The following is a 22,049-nucleotide window of genomic DNA, read 5'->3' as shown; positions in this document are numbered from 1 at the left end:
CGGCTGGGCAGTGTTACGTGCTCCTGGTCCCACCCATCTGAAAGTGTTAGAAGCTATTTACAGTGTATATACAGTCCATTCAGAAAAAAATGAACTTCTAGCTTTTGGCCACAAATGGGTCAAACGTTGAGTTTTTTTAGAATTTTTTTCTGCAATCCCATATGGAATCCTCTTCCAATTATGTTTCTGAAGTTTTTTTGTCCAAAAAGCAAGCCATAGCAAGAATAGGATTTCGGCCAGGTTTTGCCCCAAAAGCACTGAATTGGGAAAAACCATCAAAATCCAGGCCGTTTGACCCCGCCTGCAACAGTGCATTCTGCGGTTCGAACCCCAGTTCAGGCACCCTTTTTGGACCCTTTTTCAAATTTCAAAGTTCGCAGCACTGCACTGTGTACGATGAAATCACGAAAAATCGCCAAATACGGGAGCTCGCCAGAGCCAGGACCCATTTTTTTATGAATGGACTGTAGGCTACGCAGCCACCTTTGTGTAAACAAAATATAATGTAATATCTCTCCAGTTGTTTACTGAGTCTGACACCCCTCACCACAAGAGGAACTAAACACACACACCAAAATGGATGGCATCCATTTTGGTGTGTGTGTGTGTGTGTGTGTGTGTGTGTGTGTGTGTGTGTGTGTTTAGTTCCTCTTGTCTCACTTCTCACCCTCAGCTTTCTCTCTTTCCCCCTTCAAGTTTTTCTTATCTCCCCTTGTGCGCAAATTCTTCGCTAAATTTCTCAACCTGGTTGAAATGGTTACCACCATTGTGATTTGAGAACGGATTGAAATGTAAGATTGAATACAAAAGCTCTACAAGAAACCATTACCTAAATGGCCTACAGGCATGCAACGGCAAAGTCATGCCTCTGCCCGTGTCAGCACATGCAGCCGGCAGCAATATGCTAAGGGGCTCCCGACCTTGTGATGCTAACGTTACTCATCCTTTTTTTTCTTTGGTTCTGGTCAGGGAGTAGTACAATACCGGTATTGTACTACTCCCTGGTTTTCTGTCCTGGTTGCTTGTAGCAGTAATTCATTTGAAGAAATTCAAGAGAATGCCCGTTCATGAATTAAATTATTTTGGAGTCCTTGTTGATGATGTTGGTGATGATGAATAGCTCGAGATTTTTTCTGCGAATTCCATCCGCGGCTTTCCAAGGGCGCGGCCAGGGCAACGCAAAAATCCTTGCTTTGTCTTGCTCGTACCAAGACTGGCAAGAGTACATATTTTTATGTATTCTTGCTCGTACTGGTACAATACGATCTAAGTGCGTACAGCATGGTGCAGGGCGTTATGAAAATTAATGGCAATATTTGACAACCCCCTGGTGTGGTGTCGTGTCCAGGCAGGGAAGTCTTGCATGCACCGTGTCACCATCCTTGCCTGCAAAATGCAGGATGATAACAGTCAGCCTACACACAAAAGAACAGCATAAAAACTCCTAAAGAGATACAGGACTCCAAAGCCTCAGACCTCCCCCTGAAATCACTACTTCGAAGCACTCGTAGCTATGAGTTCAAGTCGTGAAAACGTGCTCGTTGGCCCATCAGTGCCACACGCCAGGAAAGAAATGGTCACAAGCAGAGCCAGTTAACTGTGCAGATCTTGACGCAAAGGCACAGACATCCCCTCCACACACACACACACCGACAACAAACCTGTAGTGCTTGAAATCACCTGCATACAAGATTCAGGCATCAACTCAATTTAGTTCGAGGCAATCTTGTATTAAAAATAGTACGCTCACCAAAAGTGATCAAAGTCAAAGGCATCCTTATAAAAGAGGAAATTGAGAAAATAATGCAACGTTCCCAATGACAAGAGACATCATGATTGAAGCTGTCAAGAGAGGTTACTCTAATAGTTGTAATGGTGCGAATCACGAGAGCACAACCAAGCAGATGAACTTGAGCTTGTATCAAGTAACACCAACAGCATTGCACCCAGGGGAATGCACGGCAGCAGATACGCAGGCCACAGCAAACCGCAATGGCTGCAGGACCCTGAGTAGCGTGGCAAACTGACTGGGTATGGCGATTCACTACGCCATAGAATGTCAGTGAAGAGGATCGCCGTAGAATGTCAGTGAAGAGGATCGCCGTAGAATTAGTAGATCAGCAAGGACATGACGATCTATGTCCATTAGAAATTTGTCTGCACACAGACAAGCACCGTGGACGAATGAGCAGCAGCAGCAGCATCGCCACCAAGCTGTCTGAGGAGTAGTCACAGCACTACCACACTACCACCTCCACCGGGGGGTCGTTAATATTGCAGCAGCCGGAGACTGTAGTACGCGATCGCTATCCATCCATGTAACTTCCATACCGAAGCGGCATGGGAAAAAGAACAATAGGAGAGAAGCAGATGCACGCTCTTGGCATGAGAAGTGGACCCACTATGAGTAGGAGCGCCGTTGTTCACCAGACGCAGAGAGATTAGCATCATTGACAAGCAACGGATCAAGCTCAGACGTACCACGCCTACGGGTAAAGTAGGGACGGAAATCATCCAAGTGGTAGATGACCATGCCGGCAACCAGAATGACAAAGCCGATAGGCTGCAGATACTGGAACTTCTGCCAGCCAACAGCAAGGGAGAAAGCCCAGATGAAGAGGGTGCGCACACTGTCCAACACCATGCGTGTCACTGCACTGATCATCTTGGTGACAGAGATGCCAGCAAAGTTGAAGAAAGCAATGCTGATGATGTTGAGCAGCACACCAGCCAGGATAAGGTTGTTGTTGCCAATCTGCCTGAAGCCATCAAGAGCATCCTCAAAACGAGCAGGCTCCAAGCCATTGATGGAGAAAGGGATGAAGTAAAAGGGAATCAGCAAGGTTGACAAGATGCAGAAGCCAAAGATGCCTTCCCAGCCAACAGCCTGCAAAGCGGGGACATTGTACTTCTTGACAAATTTCTCCTCCCACGTCATTTGGAATGCAACAATCAGCTACAAAAACACAGAGGAGATACAAAAGGAAATGCAATGAGACGCCACTACTTTGGTATGACAGGCCACCACACAATGGCAAGTACGTAAGAGTAGAGGGTGATCATGGTGATATACAGCATTACAGGAAGATGAATAATATGAGACAGTCTGAACAAAAGATAAAGAGAAGTGGACAGAGTTGTAAGGGGCCGTCCGTAAATATCGATGTTTTTTTAGAGACGATATTGGTGCGTCTGGGGGGGGAGGGGGTTTGAGCCATGTGCGTCTTTTCGAGCATCAGAAAAATATCGATGTAAATATCTGAAGTTTCGCCGATCCCTGTACAAGAAATGTGAAACCAGCTTCCGTTCGCGGAGCTAAAACTCGCGACACAAGAACAAAATCAAAAATTGGAAGCTGTACGCCCATGGCGAATTTCAAGAGCAAAAGAATGAGCTATTGATTGTGGAAATCGGCCGAACGATGCCTGCAGGAGACCTTTTTCAAGACGTAGAGGCAGTGCGAACAAACACGGACGAACTCCACAAGAGTTTCCAGTCTTCACTGTCTGAACAAGGATTTGAAAAAATTCAAGCCCGAGCGTAGCCGCTTTGGCTACACCAGTACACGATGGCTGTGAGCACTGCAGCGCCGACCCGGTTCGCTCCCCCCAGGCGATGCAGCTATTGCGTGAGTGCGGCGGGATTTTCACGCCTACACCGGACCCTCAACATCCTGGGCACTTCATGAGCATCCAAAAATATTGATTCCATGATCTAGATGTACATGTGCGTCTTCTGGGGGGAGGGAGGGGGGTCAAGGGAGAGAAGCACCAATATCGTCTCTAAAAAAACATCGATATTTACGGACGGCCCCTAAGGGGCCGTCCGGGGTTACCGATTGTTTTTACAAAACGAAAAGTTTTTGTATTTTCCGCCCCCACCCACCCACCTTTTCTGCAGGTAAAACGAATTCCAATAAAATATTGATGGCAATTTTCGACACCCAAAAGTAACTGGACATTCTCCATCTGCATTCAATAATTATTTTCAAAATGAATTTCCATCAAACCCACCCACCCCCAAACGAAATCTTTTCGTTTCGAAAATATTATTCGTAACCTTGGACGGCACGGCCCGTATTAAAGGCAGCCGGGAAAATAGCAGCACATTAAGCGCCCGATACGGGAGATAGAGCAATGTCCTGCGGTGGACTGCATGTATGCATATCACACAGAGCGCTGCACTAGAAGCCTGTAAACGAACTTTCATGCACCGACACCCACGCCCCCCCCCCCCCCTCTACACACACGCAAACTCACAATAGCAGCAAGGTGCTCCTTACCTGGGCAAGAACAATGATGATGTCACCTGTGAGACGGTTGCTCTTGGACTGAGCGCTGGCTCCTTCGTTGCCGAAGAGCGTGTCACTCAAACCGACAACAACCAATCCAATCACCACAACAACCATACCTCCCCACTCATGAGGCTACCAAACAAAACACAAAGCAGAACAAAAACAATGGTTGGTAAGGCAGCAAGAGTGATAAGACGTTCAGGTGCAGTGCCCTAGATTGAAGCATGTTCAGATAAGAGCTCCCGGAGACAGTAAGTACACTCTCCTATTCCCCATGGGGCACGACTTGTCAGGGATCTACTGTAGTACGTGAGCAGGGATAATAAAACGATGTTCACATATTGACTGCGATACTACATGTAGCCATGTGAGCATCTTTATCATCAAGTTCATCAACTGCTTCATACAGCGTTGCAGGAATTACGACACCATGAAAAAAAAGAGTGAACCAGGTGTCATGGAAATCGGACTCACCTTCAGGCGCTTGCCCAAGAAGACCATGGAAACGAAGCCAGTGAAGATAATCACGGCCGCACGCAACATCTGAAAGCTGCTCGCAAACGTCAAGGTGAGTCCAATGTACATCATGGACGTGCCACAGATATCACAGCAGGCCGGCACGAGAAAGATGATCGGGTTGAACTGAGCTGGCGGCTGTTCAGTGCGCTTGCGCTCTCGCTCCGCTGCGGCCAGGCAAACGCCGCTTTGAATCAACTTGAACACGATCCAGCAGCTGAACTCGCCAACAAACATACCCACCGCCTGCACAGTGGAGCACAGCACATAATAGGAAGCAACAGCATGTCCAAGTGTGTGCTGCACACAGGCAGCTGGCAGTTGACTTGGGAGGGGAAATGAAGACGTATGGTTAAGGAAGCATGGTGTTCCAGACCATGGACCTTGCAGACTTCACGAGCATGCACTACTTGTGTCTACTACAGTAACTTCTAACAGGGTTTAAGGGAGACGGCCGGGATAACGTGCTGGACAATCACCACGACGCAAGATGAGCACAGGTATGACACTACAGGTGAAATCCTGATAATTCGAACCTCAAAATGCCAGGAAAAAACTTCTAATTATCCGGACATTCTAATTACCCAAACATGAACCCACAAGACAATATGTATGTCAAAATGCTCTCATGGTCGCGCAGAGTTGCGCTATGGACCTTAGACACAAATTTTACGGACACTGAACTGACCGGCACAGCCTGCTCGTGCAAACTGAACTGACCAGTACAGTGTACAGTGAACTTCGAATTACACTTTGCTAACTTCGAATTATCAGCACAAATCCCACACATTTTCTATGTAAGTGGAATCTGTGGGACTTCTAATTAACCGGACATGTCCAGTTCGAGGTTCGAATTATCAGAAAATTTTATGTGGGAATCGTACTGCTAGAAATCGGTCCTGGAAAAACTTCTAATTAAGCGGGATGTTCGAATTAAGCCATAATTATTCGAATTATCAGGATTCCACCTGTACAAGGCATTCAGCGAGCAGTAAAGTATGGACTTAGAACAACAAAGAATAGGACTAACTGACAACACGCACGCACGCACACGCACACACGCACACACATTATCTCGAAGAGAAACAACCACACAGGAGGACTGACCTGAAGGAAAGGATGGGAGAACTCATGGCAATACGTTGAGTTGTCATACGGATAATCAGTGCAGTTTTCACCTTTCAAAAACACTTGACACGTATCTTCAATCGGCTTCGGGTGTGTCGTGTTGAGGTAGTTCTCAATATAAAGGGTTTCATTCGGACAACTGCCGTCACCAGTGGCGTGCACACCAGGAACACCGGGAGCCATCATCTTGTCTGCCCATCTGAATCACCAAAAATACCAGCAATGCCAGCAAACACGAAGGTCATCAGAGAATCAATAGCAATGCCTATTGTGCATTTCAAAACCATCTGAAGTAAAAGACCTCCATCATTTCATTCTGAAGAAACAGATTGGAGAAGGCTACGACACTGAGCTGCAGACATAGGCACGCATGCAATGTACAGAAGAGTGTCAATTATCCGCACCCCTGGGAAAGTAGAGCCGATGCAGCTTATACTACGATGGTCCAATGAACCGTGAAATACATGGTAAATGTCTGTATTTCGTGACAACAAAAAACGGGTGCGGCTTACACTCCAGAAAATATGGTATGCTCGGATTCGGGAGTGGGCACAAACCCATCGACATGTACATGTACATTTCCCGTTATCATCTCTTCTTCTCGTTCTCTTTTGGCAGTACCACAGAACACACTCTCCAGCTCCTCAAAATTGCTCATGGGGATTAGTTTAGACTATTGCTGACACCTTGCTTTCACACATCCTGCGCACTGGTGCTATGAATGGTACTGAGAGTGGTAAACAATTTTTCTCTCTCCCTCTCTCTGCTGTCTGTTGCTGCACGCCAGGAAAGCTACGTGAATACCAAGTCCAAAACCGGGAATTGTTCTTGTCTCGCCATTTCACTTGTGCTGGCTCAAAATCATTCAAATTTTCTAACAAACTCACAAAAGTCGTGACAACAAGCGCTAAGCGTGATGTCATACGCTCCATGGGCAGGAAACAGGGGAAATCCCACTTTTGAACGAATTTTGCACTTTGCTGACACGTGATAATGAAGCAAAAGTTCGAGCGCTCGCCACGCCATTATACTAGCTCGTATCGACCTGGGAGTTTTTCCGAGCTGACGGGTGAGAATCTCTGCTACCCGGTGGGCATTTCAAATTGTTGTACAGTGCGTATCGGTTATAGCGTGGTCGTGTAAAAGAATATACTGCCTACAAGAGTGAACTCTCATGTGTTTCATAATCAGAACATGGATTTCAAGTGCACGTCTATTCTTACAAGCAATTTTATCCCATAGTACAGTGCTGGCAACTGAAATCCGACCCCCTTGCCGGCGCGGCGGCAAGGGGGTCGGATTTCAGTTGCCAGCACTGTAGAATATATCGGTCCTAAGAATAGACTTTGTGTAGCAAACATGCCAGATTAGTACAAAGTGTATCGCCTGTAGTAATAACATCTGTCCAATTCCGTTCTGATCTGACTCTCGTTGCTTCGTAGTGCTGCAGATTCAACCGTTGTGGTCGTGTAACTCATTTTACATAGCCACATGGTAAGCCTATGGGACTATGACCAGCCACATGCGCACATGCATGTGATATGCCACACTTGATTTATCGTGTGTAAGAAACATCGGAAATAAGAATAGAAAGTCGTTTTTCAAACACCCACGCTATAACCGATACCTATTGTACTTTGCAAAACTGTGATGCATACGCTCACGCTAGGAATACTTTTTTCACCAGCAGGGAAGAGGTAATGGCCAAAGAGCATGTTGTCCGACTCTCTGTGACCAATAACGGAGTCCGACTCTCCGCGACCAAGAACGCAGTCCTAGCTACGGCATGCCACTCAGTTAAATGGGCGTTACCATGCTCTATTATTTTAACTGTGACTGCTAGTATTCAGGTGCCTCGCGCTCAGGGTTCAACGACAACGCGACAGCCATTTTCACGTCGTATCAAACACTAGAGCGAAATTTCCAACAAGAAGAGAATCCTTCAGGCCAGAACCATTTGCGCGTAATAATTCAAAAAGCAAGGAACCTTTTTTTTCGCGTTAACATCCTGCAGTACCGCGACAGGACCACATGCAATACATGCACTGCATTATCAGTTTATCACTGTTAAGGGCGTGCTCACACTGCGGCAAGACGCTCGCGCCCAAACGAGAGCATGATGCAGAACGGTGATGGTTGCGCTTACACGCCGCCTAAAAATGCCAAAGAGAGGCGCTGCGCTTCCAAATTTCTTGACGTTCGGAAAAATTGTTTAAAGGTCAAGTTCAAATCACTACAAGTGTACTAAATGAGTTTTTACAGGCAATGAGCATTCTTATTTCATGCCAAACCGGGACGAAAAAACAAACCTCAACACTGGCGGATGGCCGATTTGTTCTTCTTCACAAGGGGCAGTTTTCCTCGCCATTGAAGTAGTTCTAAATTTCCTACCGATGGGCACGCACATTGATTCTGGCCCGGTTTCATTCGAAATACGTTTTGCGTCCATACGACTAGACGTCCATAGTCATGGCACCCCGCTTGAGCCTTCAGTCAAGTTTGAAACGTAATTGTGACGTTTAGGTCATGTGTATGCTGTTGCCCTGCAATATGGCCGCTTGACCACACGGAAGCGTGTTTTGGTCGCAGGGTGAGAAAAGCGCCCATTATTACGTGGTGTAGAATGCATGGAGGGATCTGGCAGTCTGAGCTCAACCCCCCCCCCCCCCATCCATGCTAGTGTGTAGGGCCATGTCCAAGGCAAGGGTAATTTGCCAAACCGTTGAACCGTGCAGCGCACATATTCAGAATCAGGGTATGAAGTTTGAACTTCTGGTCACCCCACATGTACTGTTGCATTGACTGCCACGAACAGCAGCTGGATAACACACCTACAGCTTTGCTACAGGTGGCGTAGCAATTGTCCCGGGTTCCAAACCACTTGCATAGGGACAAAAGGCAACCATATCTCAAGAAACTTGAAAGGGGGATTGAACCTTACACAGACATCGTGTTTCGAACACAACCAAGATATCTTTTCAAACTTGCGAGCTCGGCAATACTCAGAAGGTTCCGGATCAACCCACAAACACAGATCATCAGTACCAGCATTTTTTTAAAAACATAACACACAGCGATACACCACGAGTACACGCACACACAAACAGCCAACTAACTAATACTTACTTTGTAGACAAAGTGTTGATACAACCCGTGACGACCATAAGAAGGGCGATGGCAATTTTTACTCCCCTACTCACTGCCATGGCTAAGCAAAACTACCGGTGATACTGCACTCCAGCGATGAACTAAAACTAAACGTCTCTGACTTCCAAAAAAAGTACCTGCCCGACTAACAGGCCTAACTATGGGAGACAAAGACGAAATCTTCAGAAGTTCGGGTAATACGGTTAGCTCAACAAGAAACACATGCGATGTCTCCACTCTCCAGTGCTCTTGATCTTTGTTGCTGGCGCGTGGGCGACACAGCCTGAAAAGGCGAAAAGAGCGCCGCGCCACGAAACTGCAGCGCTAGCATGCATGCATGCAGTGATGTGATCGTCGCCATTTTCTATTATGACGCGCTTGCGCGGAGAAACGCCTGCTGCCTTTGAACTGATCAGCAGCTGAATTTCTACTTGCAAAGGGAGGCTGAGGGCAGTGAGGCTGCAAGTAGATCTGCTTTGTAAGTTGAGGGTAGTTGAGCTGTCCAGTGTTGCCGTTGCGGCATAGTTCACGGTCCAGATAGAACACAGACGTATTGCCGAGGGATATTCGCTCACTTCGTTGATCGAAGTGGCGTCCAGTTTGCGCTTGGCGTTTTTAGTAACTGAGAGCAGTTGTCCCCTGCCGAGGACGGGATGAGTTCCGAACTAGATCAACTCCGTCAGGAGGCCGAGGCGCTGAAGAATCAGATCAAGGTAACGGAGAATCGTGTAGTGTTGACTACAGTACTGGGCCAAGTCCAAAAAGCAAACACCTTGTGTGGCTGTTTGTCGGTTCTGTTCCTTATTGCTTGAAGGATGCGAGAAAAGCTGCATCGGATACAACTCTCCTTCAGGTACGTTCTGATATGTTTGCGGGGGCGAACTGGACTCGCTGTATGCTGGGGCGTAGAGATGCTTCTCTCGTTATTTTGTAATGTACTGTTCTCTTGTCCCTCAACTTGGTCTGGCTGTATTCAATGCGAAGGTATACGATTCGGAATTCGAATCGAGTTTTCAGTAGCTCTTTCTTTATGTTTTGTGTACGGAACAGGTCGCAAATGACATCGAAGGAGTTGGTCGCATCCAGCCAAGGAACCGCAAGACCCTGCGTGGTCATTTAGCTAAAATTTATGCTATGCACTGGGCGAAGGACTCCAGGTTAGTCGTCATTCCAAGGCCTTTGCTGGAGCTTTCTGAGAAGGAAGAGATACTTACAGTTCACTTGAATGGACACTTATCTTGCCATACTTGAACTGTCGGTACGGTATTCTCTGTTTTTCGTTTGCAGGTACCTTGTCAGTGCATCTCAGGATGGCAAACTCATCGTTTGGGATGGCCACACCACGAACAAGGTGTGTGTGCGTGTGCTTGCTTCTCGTCGCTGAGTTTTCTTTGCATTGTTTGCATCACCGAGCTACTGACAGTACTGGGCTGTTTTCTGTAACCTCCCTTGAATAGCAGGATGCTGAGTCCTAGCCATTTGCGCTAGAAGATTCCGTATGCCAGAACGAAGCCAACTCTAGACTTTCTGTTTTGAGTTGTCTTTGCTTATTGGATCCGACTTACAATTCCGCTGTTTTCGTATTGGCGGAGGCTTTATGATCAACCTTGCCTTCCTGACTTCGTGGTGGTGGCTGTAGTGGACACTGCCTGTATGTTACAGTTGTAGATAACGATGTTGCTATTTTGGCCTGTGTGTGCTCTTGGTGTGCAGGTTCACGCGATCCCACTGCGATCTTCGTGGGTGATGACCTGTGCGTATGCACCTTCTGGCAACTTCGTCGCATGTGGAGGACTGGATAATATTTGCTCTATCTACAGCTTGAAAACTCGGGAGGGAAATGTACGAGTGAGCAGGGAGCTACCTGGCCACACCGGTAAGCTTGTGCTGTGCTGACTGTTTGAGTGCACAAGTCACAGCCGTCCTTACACGATCCTGGGCTGTCATTCAGTTGTATGTGTCTTGAGACTTCTTCTGTGCTCTGCCCTTGTGGCTGTTGAGTGTTGTTCCCGTGGTTCTGGATTTCAGTTGCATTGATGTAGTGAGTCGTTGCTAGCTTTATCTCAGTAGTGCAAGTGGCGAAAGTGAAGTACACTGTCACTATGTCACATGGCCCATGCAGATATGGCTGGTTGAATAGCTGAATAATCTCAACATTCTGTTGAAGTGCTGCTCGTGCTCCGTGACTATCTACTCTGGTAGATGAGCTTTGCCATTGGCTGTCGATTTGAATCAGCTTTCCTAAAGAAATCAAGGAACAAACAGTACACACTCGACAATGCATAGAACCAAGTCGTGTGGTGTTTAGAAGTACACTGAAATGGGCAATTCAGGGCTGTTGGACATTGCGCTTTATCAGTGTGAAGTAACTATAGTTGTGTTTAGCTGTCTAGTTCAGGGGGGGGGGGGTCTTGGCTGTGTTTGGTGGGGGTGGGCCCATCAGTCCCACGTGTCGTTCAATTATTCTTTGGAACTGAGCATTTCCCACTTCTAATCATGCAATCAGTAACATGACCTTATTCTTGTCTATTATTAAATGTGTGCTGCTTTATTCCACCTAGCCTAGGATATTATAAAATTGTAGTGATATTTAGTTCAGGCTACTCTAGCACCACATCCGTTGGTACTTTAGTTGCCCTGAGACTGTTCTTGCCCCACGCCTACTTGAGTGATGCAATCGTATGCAGCATAGGAACGTTCCACGCTTGATGCAGTAGTAGCACATGGGTTTGTGCAGTCCTCAAAAACAGAAATTCACATGTGACAGTGTACCCTGTTTCTGGTGTGCTGCATGCATAGCGCCCATAAAAGTGTACCTGAAACCACTCGGGGGGGGGGGGGGGGATAACTATTACTTGCTATATTTGCTTGTGACGTTTGAGCCATGTCACATCAAGGGAGTGGTGCTATAGGCTAGCTCTGGATAGAGGTGCGGGATGTCCATGCTTTTTGGTTGTGTGTTATGTTCTTTCAAATTATATATTCTTGATGCTAATTCCCTTGAATATGTATTATGCACATCTCGCTAATGTATTGTGTTGGTCATATCTTGCACATCTTCCCTGATTGTCTGCTTGCAGGTTATCTTAGCTGCTGTCGCTTCCTTGATGATCAGCGGATCCTGACCAGTTCTGGTGACATGAACTGCTGCTTGTGGGATATTGAGACCGGACAATCGACCACATCCTTCCAGGGCCATACTGGTGATGTCATGAGCATTTCTCTGGCTCCAGACCAGAATACCTTCATCTCTGGTGCCTGTGATTCCGCCGCAAAGGTATGAGTTGCTTAACTGATGGTATACATCATACCGTTATACATTGGGAACGGAGTTTATTGCTGGGACTCTGAGCTTGATGTTGATGACCGCCTTAGCGTGAGACTCATTCCCAGCAAGAAACTTGTGTTCTCTCTATACCCAGTGTGTCAATGGTCCTGCACCGCGTTTACATCGGGTACTACTAGTATTGCAACAACAGTGCCGGTCTTTGTGTATCACTGTTAGTCATCTTCCTGTTGATCTGCGATGTTTTGTCGAAGATTATTTCAATTCATTCCCTTCATTGCTTGTGTGTGACTCAAGTATGGTGCCTGTTTTGTGCCTGCACATTGCTTTGTGTGTTGCAGTTGTGGGATATCCGCAGTGGTAACTGCGCACAAACATTCACTGGTCACGAGTCCGATATCAACGCTGTGGCCGTAAGTGCTGCCTTGTGCTGTACTGCTGTATTCTACATAAAGGTTTGCTTTTGGAAAGTCTTCCAGGAAAATACCTAATGGCTAGAAAGTGAAGAGGAACCTGCGACACAGTTGTTTATAAAATGTACAATCACTCTGTACGTTTAGTTTTCGATGTTTGGTTATTGTAACCCTTGCTGTTTGGGATATTTCATGAGTTACACGCGCTCGTCTGAGCCTGGGTGCGGTGATATGCACTGGGGGTTGGATTTTACTGTACAAGCAGAAATATTCATCTGGAATTTAATTTCGTCTTTTTCGTCCAAGGAGCTTTGAGACTAAATTAAATGACGGACGAATGTCGATTTGTACAGCGTTTCAATACACTGTTTTAGTCCATGGACTAAATTTTCAACCGGACGAAATCCCTTTCTTTGGAGTTGGACGAAAATACTGACCGACTAAATTTTCTGCCTGTACAGTATGTAGTACAACTGTGTATATTCGTTGTACCGTAAAGTACCGTTGATCCGCCCCCTCTCTAATTCCCGCCCCCTGTCGATTTTCTCCTTGTGAAGCGACTTCGGCGTATACAACGAAATACGATGTTGAACCGACGCATGCACTGCTGTACACAATACTTGCCAATCCAGGATCAAAATGTGCACAATCCAGCACATTGAGTCTGGTCCTCTACGTTGTTGTACATCGTACTGCACTTGACAGCCTTGATCTAATTCCCGCCCCCTGCCGAAAACCCAGCTGGGAAGCGAAATGGCGTGGGGGCGGATCAACGGTACTTTACGGTAGTTGGTAATTTTGCCTTCTTTGAGTAGCGGATTTGTTTAATTTGTCTCTGTTCTCTATTGCCTTTTTTGCTTGCAGTTTTTCCCTAATGGACATGCCATCGCCACTGGATCTGATGATGCGACATGCCGCCTCTTCGATATCCGTGCTGACCAGGTAGGTTCATTTTTTGTTGGTCAAAATCATCATAGTTTTGTCTGGTACACTTCAATGCGTACTTGCCTAGTTTGGTGAGTAGTGTTTTGTGCAGATTTGTGAAACCGACTACAATCCTATCCCAGTCATCCGAATCCTGATTTTACCCATACATTGGTAGATTTTCTGTTGCTTTTTCGAGTTTCTGGGCTGCTGCACAACTTTGTATGTAGATACACCTGCTCTGCTTCCTAGCGATAAGAGTACAAATATTGGAAAAGAGACCGCATTGCTCTAAGGATGGAAGAGCCCCCTGGATAATCATACATATCTTCAAACCACCTTGACCGGAAGTGTTCGAATACCTGCCCAGGAATGTATGGATTTTTTTAAATCTCCTAGGCTATTGGTGGCATCTAGCAATTTCTTTAGGATTGATGGAAGATTGGCATGTTTGAATTGTATTGTTCTCTTTTGCTTTGTTTCTTTGTCCCATCCAGGAACTTATTACGTACGCCCACGACAACATTATTTGCGGCATCACATCGGTTGCCTTCTCTCGCAGTGGACGATTGCTATTCGCTGGTTACGACGATTTCAATTGCAATATCTGGGACACTCTCCGAGGAGAACGTGTTGGTGTTCTTGCTGGTCATGACAACAGAGTCAGCTGCTTGGGTGTGACAGAGGATGGTCTTGCTGTGTGCACTGGCAGCTGGGATAGCTTCTTGAAGATTTGGAACTAATGTGAAGAATATTGTATGTGGCACCCCCTTGCGCAAGCCTTTAGTTACATACAAGCCGAGAAGCAGCAGCGATAAAGCCTCCGTCCAGTCTCTGGCTCTGTGACCTACACTGGTTATCGTGGTAGTACAGTCAATGGTAGGCTTACTGCATTTACATACCCTCATACTTGTAGATGGTGCTTCTCTTTGAAAATACAAAATGCATGGCGTGACTTTTTGTCTGCCGCTCCCCTCAGTTGTTGTTTCGGCTCGTTCCGGTCATGGAACAACTGTGTCATTGTCTCCCCCCATTCCCCCAATTGAAACTAGTTGCATGCTGCACTCCGCTCATACATTGGGGTCAAACTAAGTCATAACACTCTACATATCTTATCACATCTTTTGGTTTTTGGCAATCGTTTTGTGTAGCCACACAAATAGGTAATGTTCTTATCTCCAGCTCAAGCAACAGGTCTTCCGCATCATATCTGTCCTATCTCCTCCCTCTGTTTACTGTAGTGGGTTCACGCTCTTACGTGCCTTTTTTTTCCTCCGACTTTTGTTTCTCAATGTGTCGTCGTTGTATATTGTAATTAGCTTTCCAACCAATTTTCACATATTCCGTATTTCAACCTTCGACTTTGCTGTCTCACTACAGAGCTATGTTGCGGGAGCTGTTGGTTAGCCTTGTTATATGGCTGACTTTGTGTCTAATTCCTATCAATCCCAGCAACACTGACTGATGACTGATGTACATGTTATATCTCGTGTTTGTGCGTGTGGTGAAAAAAACGTCGCCCAAGTCAGGACAGTCCACCGAATGCCTGTGTGATGCCTTTTGTGGAGCATTTTTTTCCGTTCTGTTCCTCTCTGAATCAATCATTCCATGTATGGCCAGAAATGTACAATTTGGTGCAATGTCTTCACGACATGGCAGATATGATGCTCTATTTTCTGAATTGGGGCCAGTCTTGTCGCAAACTGAAATCGCGATGCACCATCAAGACTCGACAAAGACCTAAACTGAACAAGAAGGTTTTGTTGTTTGAAGCTTGCGCTGCTTGATCTATTGGTTTTTACCTGCTTCGCCGTATGTTCAATTCCACTTGTAAAATCGCATAAACGCGATTTTCGCCAAAAATCGCCGCCATATTGTTAGATGGCCGGCCGCGTACGAACTGCTAAGGGCCTCCGCCAGTGCAGTATTGCTGAAAATACTGCACGAGACGTGGACAAATCAGAATCAGGGAATATAAGGGTGCGTTCTTATATTCTCTAGCTTCTAGAAGAAGAAGAAGAAAAGAGAAGTCGAAGAAACTGGGATTACTCAAGAACGGGTCTCGGAGTATTTTGCACATGTCAAGCAAAATGAAGCGTCAAAGGGGCCGCGATCTTGAGAGATGAATGTATGTGCGTATGCGAAAAGGGAAATGCGTACACTCATGATGAACACGTGGCTTTTAGTCGTAGTTCGCATGCGCTGATCCCAAACCGCGGGAATCTCCAAGTTTCAACCACCTCTGAAGCTTGGAGAGCTTTGGAGAGCCTCCTAAAAGTCGGAGAGGATATAAGAACAGCTCTCGAACTTTTCGGAGAGTCTCCAAATTTTCCGAGAGGATTTAAGAACGCACCCTAATGTAAACCTCCTTGACTGCACTTGTAATGGGATCCATGCAATTAATGTGTGATAAGCATGGAAATGACATTTGACCCCTCCCAAATGCAAAATACCCGGATAACCGAACACCGGTTATGTTGGATGCATCACGTATGCTGTAAATCTGCAACCAGCTATTTTTTTCCAGATGTATATGTAGGGCATGGCGAGGGATCCAGATACTAGTAGTAAGCGAGGTCTGACTGTATCAACACGACTGGGCGAGTAGAGATCACAACAAGATTATTAATTTTATCATAGCGGCCACAATTTTTTTGTAGATGTATATGTATCTCTTAAACTGTCACCAGCAAATCCTATAGGATTTGGTTTCTGGCTAAAGGATTTTGATAAACAACCTATGCAAACCTATACAAATTGATGAAATGAGTTTCATGAGGTGTTTGGAACAGTTTTCGATGCACTCCCATGGGAATTTCAAGCCGATCGGCCAATTTTCCGGGTGAAACTTCCGCCATAGTACAGTTAAAAGCACTAGATGTGTCAACCTGTGGAAGTACACCTCAGTCAATCACAGACTTCTATTCATGGTATCTTTGTACTCATTCAGTGTACCGAGGACTTCTATACTGCTTTCCCTGCCAGTTCTATCATCATCTGCATCCACTACAACACTCTGGATACTGCAGAAAACTCAAATCCTATATACATGAAGTAGAAATAGTATTGCCTTCTCCCCCTCCCCCGCCACACAGCAACACACCGTTCAGTTAGCTTCAATACTAGTATTCACTTGTCAATAATAAACGGCGAGGGCAGAGGAGGAGAAAGACGAAAACAAGACTCAACAAAAAGACAACGGGAAAGACTCCCAGGAAAAGACTCAAAGAAAACAACAAGAACACTGAGCAGTAATATTGCGACGACAAATCGGGACGACCAATCAGGGACTAATATGTACAGAACACATGACCAAGACCAAGACAACCAGACCATGGACGAATCACACATGACTCTCATTCCCAGACCAAACTAGCACTGACAGTCACTCTCACACAGACAGAAGCAGATCCTCACATTCTGACAACGCGTACTCTTGCATGCACCACATACCATAAACGTCACACATCACACCATACTCGCACGTACACTTAGACCATATATGACATCAGACACTGGACTCCACAAGACAAGAACCGAATACAACAACATGCGTAAATCATAGTCGAACAGAAATCCGCAACATACAGGTCGTCCCCCTTTAGTACGAGTCCGGTTAGTACATAAACCCCGTTTATAATAGTACACATGAAATCTCAAGTCCCGGACGAAATGTGGTCACTTCCATACAAATTTTGCCGGTTAGTTCATAATTCGTTAGCCCATAAACCCCATGCATTAGTACATAACATTTCTCAGTACCCGCATGCCACCTACCTCATCATCATCATCATCATCATCACAAGCCCATAGCCCTAAGACCGTCGGGGCGTCACAGAGCAAGTATGAACAAGCGAGCGCCATAAAAATCGATCGCGTGCAGCAGCTAGTAAGGACTGTACGTTGGTCTTTTCGCCTTCCAGTGGAGGCACATCGTGTTCTAGTTTCTACTTGTGGACACAATTAGCTCAGAATTCAGAATGCACATCACAAACCGACAAAGCTCTGTTTTTTTTCACGAGTGATTGTACAGGCGCGGCTGGGCATGGACCATATACTGTAGAATCTTCGCTGACTGTGACCGTTATAACATAATTATTTTTTATGTTATATCGAGGGAATCAAGAATCTCGCTCCCTAGCCCTAGTCATGGTAGCAAGAAACACTCAGAAAAGTTGAAAAAGTGAAAAATTCTGGTACTCGTACACAAGCAAGTAACGCACACTTTCGTCACACAAAGTTTAGTACATAAACCCTGTTAATACATAACATTTGTCAAGCCCCAGAGATAATGTATTAACTTGTGACGAGGGACGACCTGTGTAGGATCTGTAAAAATACTGAAATGTCCTCCCTAAAACATCTCTATAAGTCAAGCGGTAACACTGGCACTCTTGAAAACTTCTGAAGAGAGCCAACGGATGCTGCCCTAACACCTTACAGTACAATTCGGGCACACGACTTATCCCGGGGGGTGGCATGATCATGATTTTTGAAAAAGCCTATAATTATATACATGTATAGGATTTGACAGTTTTAAAAGAGATAATGTGGTGTCGAGCATTTTGGCTGGGAAAAGATACATCAGGAAACCTTGTACCCAGCTACACTGAGGTGTTCTACAAGTATGTCGAAAATTATGAGTCCATGGGTACGCCCTGGCCTAGATACCGTATTTTACCGGTTGTAAGTCGACCCCCCTATCTGAAGGTCTCAATTCTGCGTTTTAAAGTTTTCACCCAAAGAAGCACTACTAACCACCTCCTGCTACTAACACATCAACAAATCATGTAAACATTCCTCATTGGAGGATATAACGTCCCAATCCTTGAAAAAGGCCAATAAACTGGCAAAAATGTGTAAACATGGTGCATGCAGTGCAGGTCATTTTGTGTAAGATACTGATAGTTCCCGGTTATAAGTCGAATCCCGGTTGTAAGTCGACCCCCACCCTTTCTCCTTCTATTTTAAGTCGTAAAAGGTCGACTTACAACCGGAAAAATACGGTATATGCCAAGAACGTCCATGTACGTCCGAGTGTGGTATTATAATAGACCTTATGCACGTTGTACAGATGTACGAAGTTCTGCACTAGGACCGTAGCCTAGGTGTGTACAGATCCGGTTGGGTGTTCATTGTGTGCTATGCATGTGCATTTGACCAATTTTAGCTTTTCTAGCTTCTTCACTTTGGTTAGAACTAACAACTAGCTAGATCTTAGTCAGAAAAAGTTTTCGTATGAAATGCCTCCAGGGCCCATTTCTTAGTGGAAATAGCAGAAAACACAATAGGGTCCTGCACATTCAACACCCAACCAGGCCTACGGGATTCTACGAGATTCTACGAGATTTCGTTCCTCTGTACAACGTGCATAAGGCTTATAGGCCATCCACCACTGCAACATGATGGATGATTACCTGCATGCTTGTCTTGCTCTGTCTTCACAATCATGCCATGGTTGCTTGACTTGTTCCCCATAAACCTGGAGCTGTGAGCAGAATCCTCAGGCATCAAGCACTCCCGGCACAAGATAGAACTGAAGGCATGAAAAGCTATTCCTTGAGCAGCATTGAAAAGATACACTGCACGTGCCAGATTGCCATGTAGAAAAAGAAAGAGGTGCATTGGCCTTAGGACAGGCCACGTAGGATGCACATGGGAATGGTGCACCTCTGCCGCATGGCAGCAGTACAGGTTACAGTGTTACCCACTTTCTTTCAAACACTCAGTCTCCACGCCAGATAAATACTTTCTAAATCATGCACATGTGTCTAATAACGTTAATTCAGGCTGTGCTATCTTGTGTTCTTTTTTTTCTTTTTTTAAACACGAAACTCCTAGTAATAGCAAAGGAGATGTGGTTATGCCGTTGCTGCATGCTTCCTGTAAGTAGACATGCATATTGATAACACAAAAGAATGAGATCTCAAGAACTAAATTATCAAGTAAGGCATCTACTGTAAATGCCAGCAGACCAGTGCCATACCCACACCAGGTTTTCAGCAACAGCATTCGGAGACCTGCCAAACAGGCACAATCAGCAGCTAATGGCTCCGATTACTTGGCTGTCAACATGTAGGTCACCGAGTTAGAAGTCAAGATGCACGTGGAAGAAGGCTTGCCGTCCACCGCATCAACTTGGCCAGGAATGAATGTGAGAGCCTTGGCCTGCCCAGCCTACAGGAGCAAGAGAGTATTCAGGTACATGTCACCAAGAGTCCATAACCCCAAGAATGGACAACTAGGGTCTGGCTGCTGTAGGCCTACTGCGCGGCGGAATTCCAACATTACGTCATGCCGCTGAGGCACAGAGGATGAAAACTCCGCATCTTGCGGTGCTTCGAACCAGGGAGTAGTACAAGCGCATTTTCAACGTAATGTTGGAATTCCGCCGCACGGATCCCCATGTACAGAGTTGCACTCTCTTGGGGTTATGGACACTTGATGTCACCAGTAGAGCCACATGCATGTGCACAAATGCACGCACGCGCACACACGCATGTACCCTAACACCCACGCACGCGCACACACACACACAGGCGCGTACGCAGGGTCACCTCTAGGGGGGTTTCCAACCGAATCCCAAACAATGAGTTTTAATGTTTTAACCCTTTCTAAAGAGCCCTAGGAAATTTTCAAAATTATGCATTTTTTCGTGTTGTTTGGATCATAACTTCAGTTCTACTCACTCAATCTTCATAATCTTGGGCTTCCTGGAAGTGGAAAGGTACCAGGGAGAGAATGAGGTCGACCCCGATAGCTAGGACACAGTACAGTCATGTACATATCCAGCGCGGTAGAGTGCAGCGACGGTGCGAAAAATGCCCCAAGCAGGCCCAAACGCGTCCTGCTCCGGCGATTTCGTTTTTCTTGATCGCAGAGTTTCGATTTTTTTGCTGTGTACTCTTGAAAATATCACAAGTAAAGCCCCTGCAAATTTGAGCAAATCAGCGCGACGAAAATCTCAAATTCTCGATACTCAAGTCGCACTGTGCGCTTTTGAATTGCCGAGATCGCGGCTCAACTTACGAATGATTTATCTCACGATACATTGCTCGCAGCGCTTCGCAAATTGTTTCAACCGACAGCTGAGAATTTTCTATTCGACCTGGATATTTGAATCATTGGTTTGAGCGAGATTTGACTGAGTTACGATCTTTTGAAGGTTTGCATTCTTGCCAGATCGATCATGCGCCCTACCAAAAAATGCCCAAAAACGTTGCTTGTTTGGAACATTTGGGGGGTTTCCGGGCAACGGGAACCCCCCCCCCCCCCTGCGTACGCGCCTGCACACACACACCGTGGCACCCACACGCGCACACGCACACTGCAGCAACGCTCCCTGGTTTCTTTTAGCATGTGCGTAACTCCTGGCCATTCAAAACCAGAACTCATTGCTTTTAGGGAGCGGCCAAGATTGCAACTCCTTGCTGTGCATGACATATGGTCAGGCGGGTAGTGAAATTCAACATTGCTTTTATCTGTGCAATCGAGAGTGAATCTCCTTTCATGCACAGCGTCCAGCAGGGAAGGCATAAAATATTAATATTTTGAGGCTTCTGCCAACCCAAACCCTTGGCGACACAGAATTAATTACAAGATGCGCGCAGTCCCACTCCCACGCTGCAGGATTTCAGTTGAATCGGTGAGAGCGTTAGCAGTACCACAGCTATGCTTGGGTGTTGCTGACCTTTCCAGAGTTGTTGTAGTCAATGGCGGGGTCTTGGCTGATGATCACTGGCAGTGGCTTGCCCCCGGTTTGCTTCATGTAAGCTTCCTGCAGCCGTGCCACAAACTCCGGCACAAGATTGTCACCGTCGTACTCGAGACGACCAACGGTGTCCTCTCCAGCCTGTGTGGTGGAAGCAGCACAGCAACATGATAACACTCATTCAGTACCAAAGTGATGCCTCTCAAACATTTCAGCCCGTGTTCAAAGACCACGTGTCTGTAAAGACTGATATTTCTGTGCATGCCATGGGGGCTGTGGCTAAGCACAGGTTCTGTGCCCGCCATGGGGGCTGTGGCTAAGCACAGGTTCTATGCATGCCATGGGGGCTGTGGCTAAGCACAGGTTCTGTGCGTGCCATGGGGCTGTGGCTAAGCACAGGTTCTGTGCACGCCATGGGGGCTGTGGCTAAGCACAGGTTCTGTGCATGCCATGGGGGCTGTGGCTAAGCACAGGTTCTGTGCCCGCCATGGGGGCTGTGGCTAAGCACAGGTTTCACTGCAGTTGCTTACCTACCAATGCACACCCTTCTGTACTGTTGTGTCAGGAACTGCGGACAGCAAGGAAGTGGTTCATTTTATGGGGTACTACCGCCTTTACATGGCGACAGAC

The 22,049-nt window shown here is 46.2% G+C and overlaps 3 protein-coding genes across 3 annotated transcripts in view; 1 reads left to right on the top strand and 2 right to left on the bottom strand.

Moving 5' to 3' along the window:
• Positions 1–1,670: 1,670 nt before the first annotated feature.
• Positions 1,671–9,391, bottom strand: LOC135820667 (solute carrier family 35 member F6-like). The gene is made up of 5 exons (XM_065333687.1): positions 9,065–9,391; positions 5,918–6,137; positions 4,769–5,056; positions 4,283–4,426; positions 1,671–2,956 (listed from the first exon to the last, which is right to left on the bottom strand). Exons 1-5 carry the CDS (start codon positions 9,142–9,144, stop codon positions 2,402–2,404), a joined length of 1,287 nt encoding a protein of 428 aa, XP_065189759.1. The 5' UTR covers positions 9,145–9,391; the 3' UTR covers positions 1,671–2,401.
• Positions 9,392–9,492: 101 nt separating this feature from the next.
• On the top strand, positions 9,493–15,191 carry LOC135820679 (guanine nucleotide-binding protein subunit beta-1). The gene is made up of 9 exons (XM_065333692.1): positions 9,493–9,798; positions 9,900–9,938; positions 10,136–10,242; positions 10,373–10,436; positions 10,799–10,961; positions 12,166–12,362; positions 12,713–12,784; positions 13,649–13,726; positions 14,206–15,191. Exons 1-9 carry the CDS (start codon positions 9,739–9,741, stop codon positions 14,449–14,451), a joined length of 1,026 nt encoding a protein of 341 aa, XP_065189764.1. The 5' UTR covers positions 9,493–9,738; the 3' UTR covers positions 14,452–15,191.
• A 4,054-nt stretch (positions 15,192–19,245) lies between these two features.
• Positions 19,246–22,049, bottom strand: part of LOC135820656 (unconventional myosin-Ia-like) — a 31,822-nt gene continuing 29,018 nt past the window's right edge. The window contains exons 26-27 of the mRNA XM_065333682.1: positions 21,399–21,560; positions 19,246–19,885 (exon numbers count right to left, since the gene is read on the bottom strand). Coding sequence (XP_065189754.1) covers positions 19,766–19,885; positions 21,399–21,560 — 282 coding nt within the window. The 3' untranslated portion in view covers positions 19,246–19,765. The remainder of the gene's footprint in view (positions 19,886–21,398; positions 21,561–22,049) is intronic.

Source organism: Sycon ciliatum, chromosome 1 (assembly GCF_964019385.1).
Source record: "Sycon ciliatum chromosome 1, ocSycCili1.1, whole genome shotgun sequence".
Taxonomy (NCBI): Eukaryota; Metazoa; Porifera; class Calcarea; order Leucosolenida; family Sycettidae; genus Sycon; species Sycon ciliatum.
This window is presented reverse-complemented; position numbering and strand designations above follow the sequence as displayed.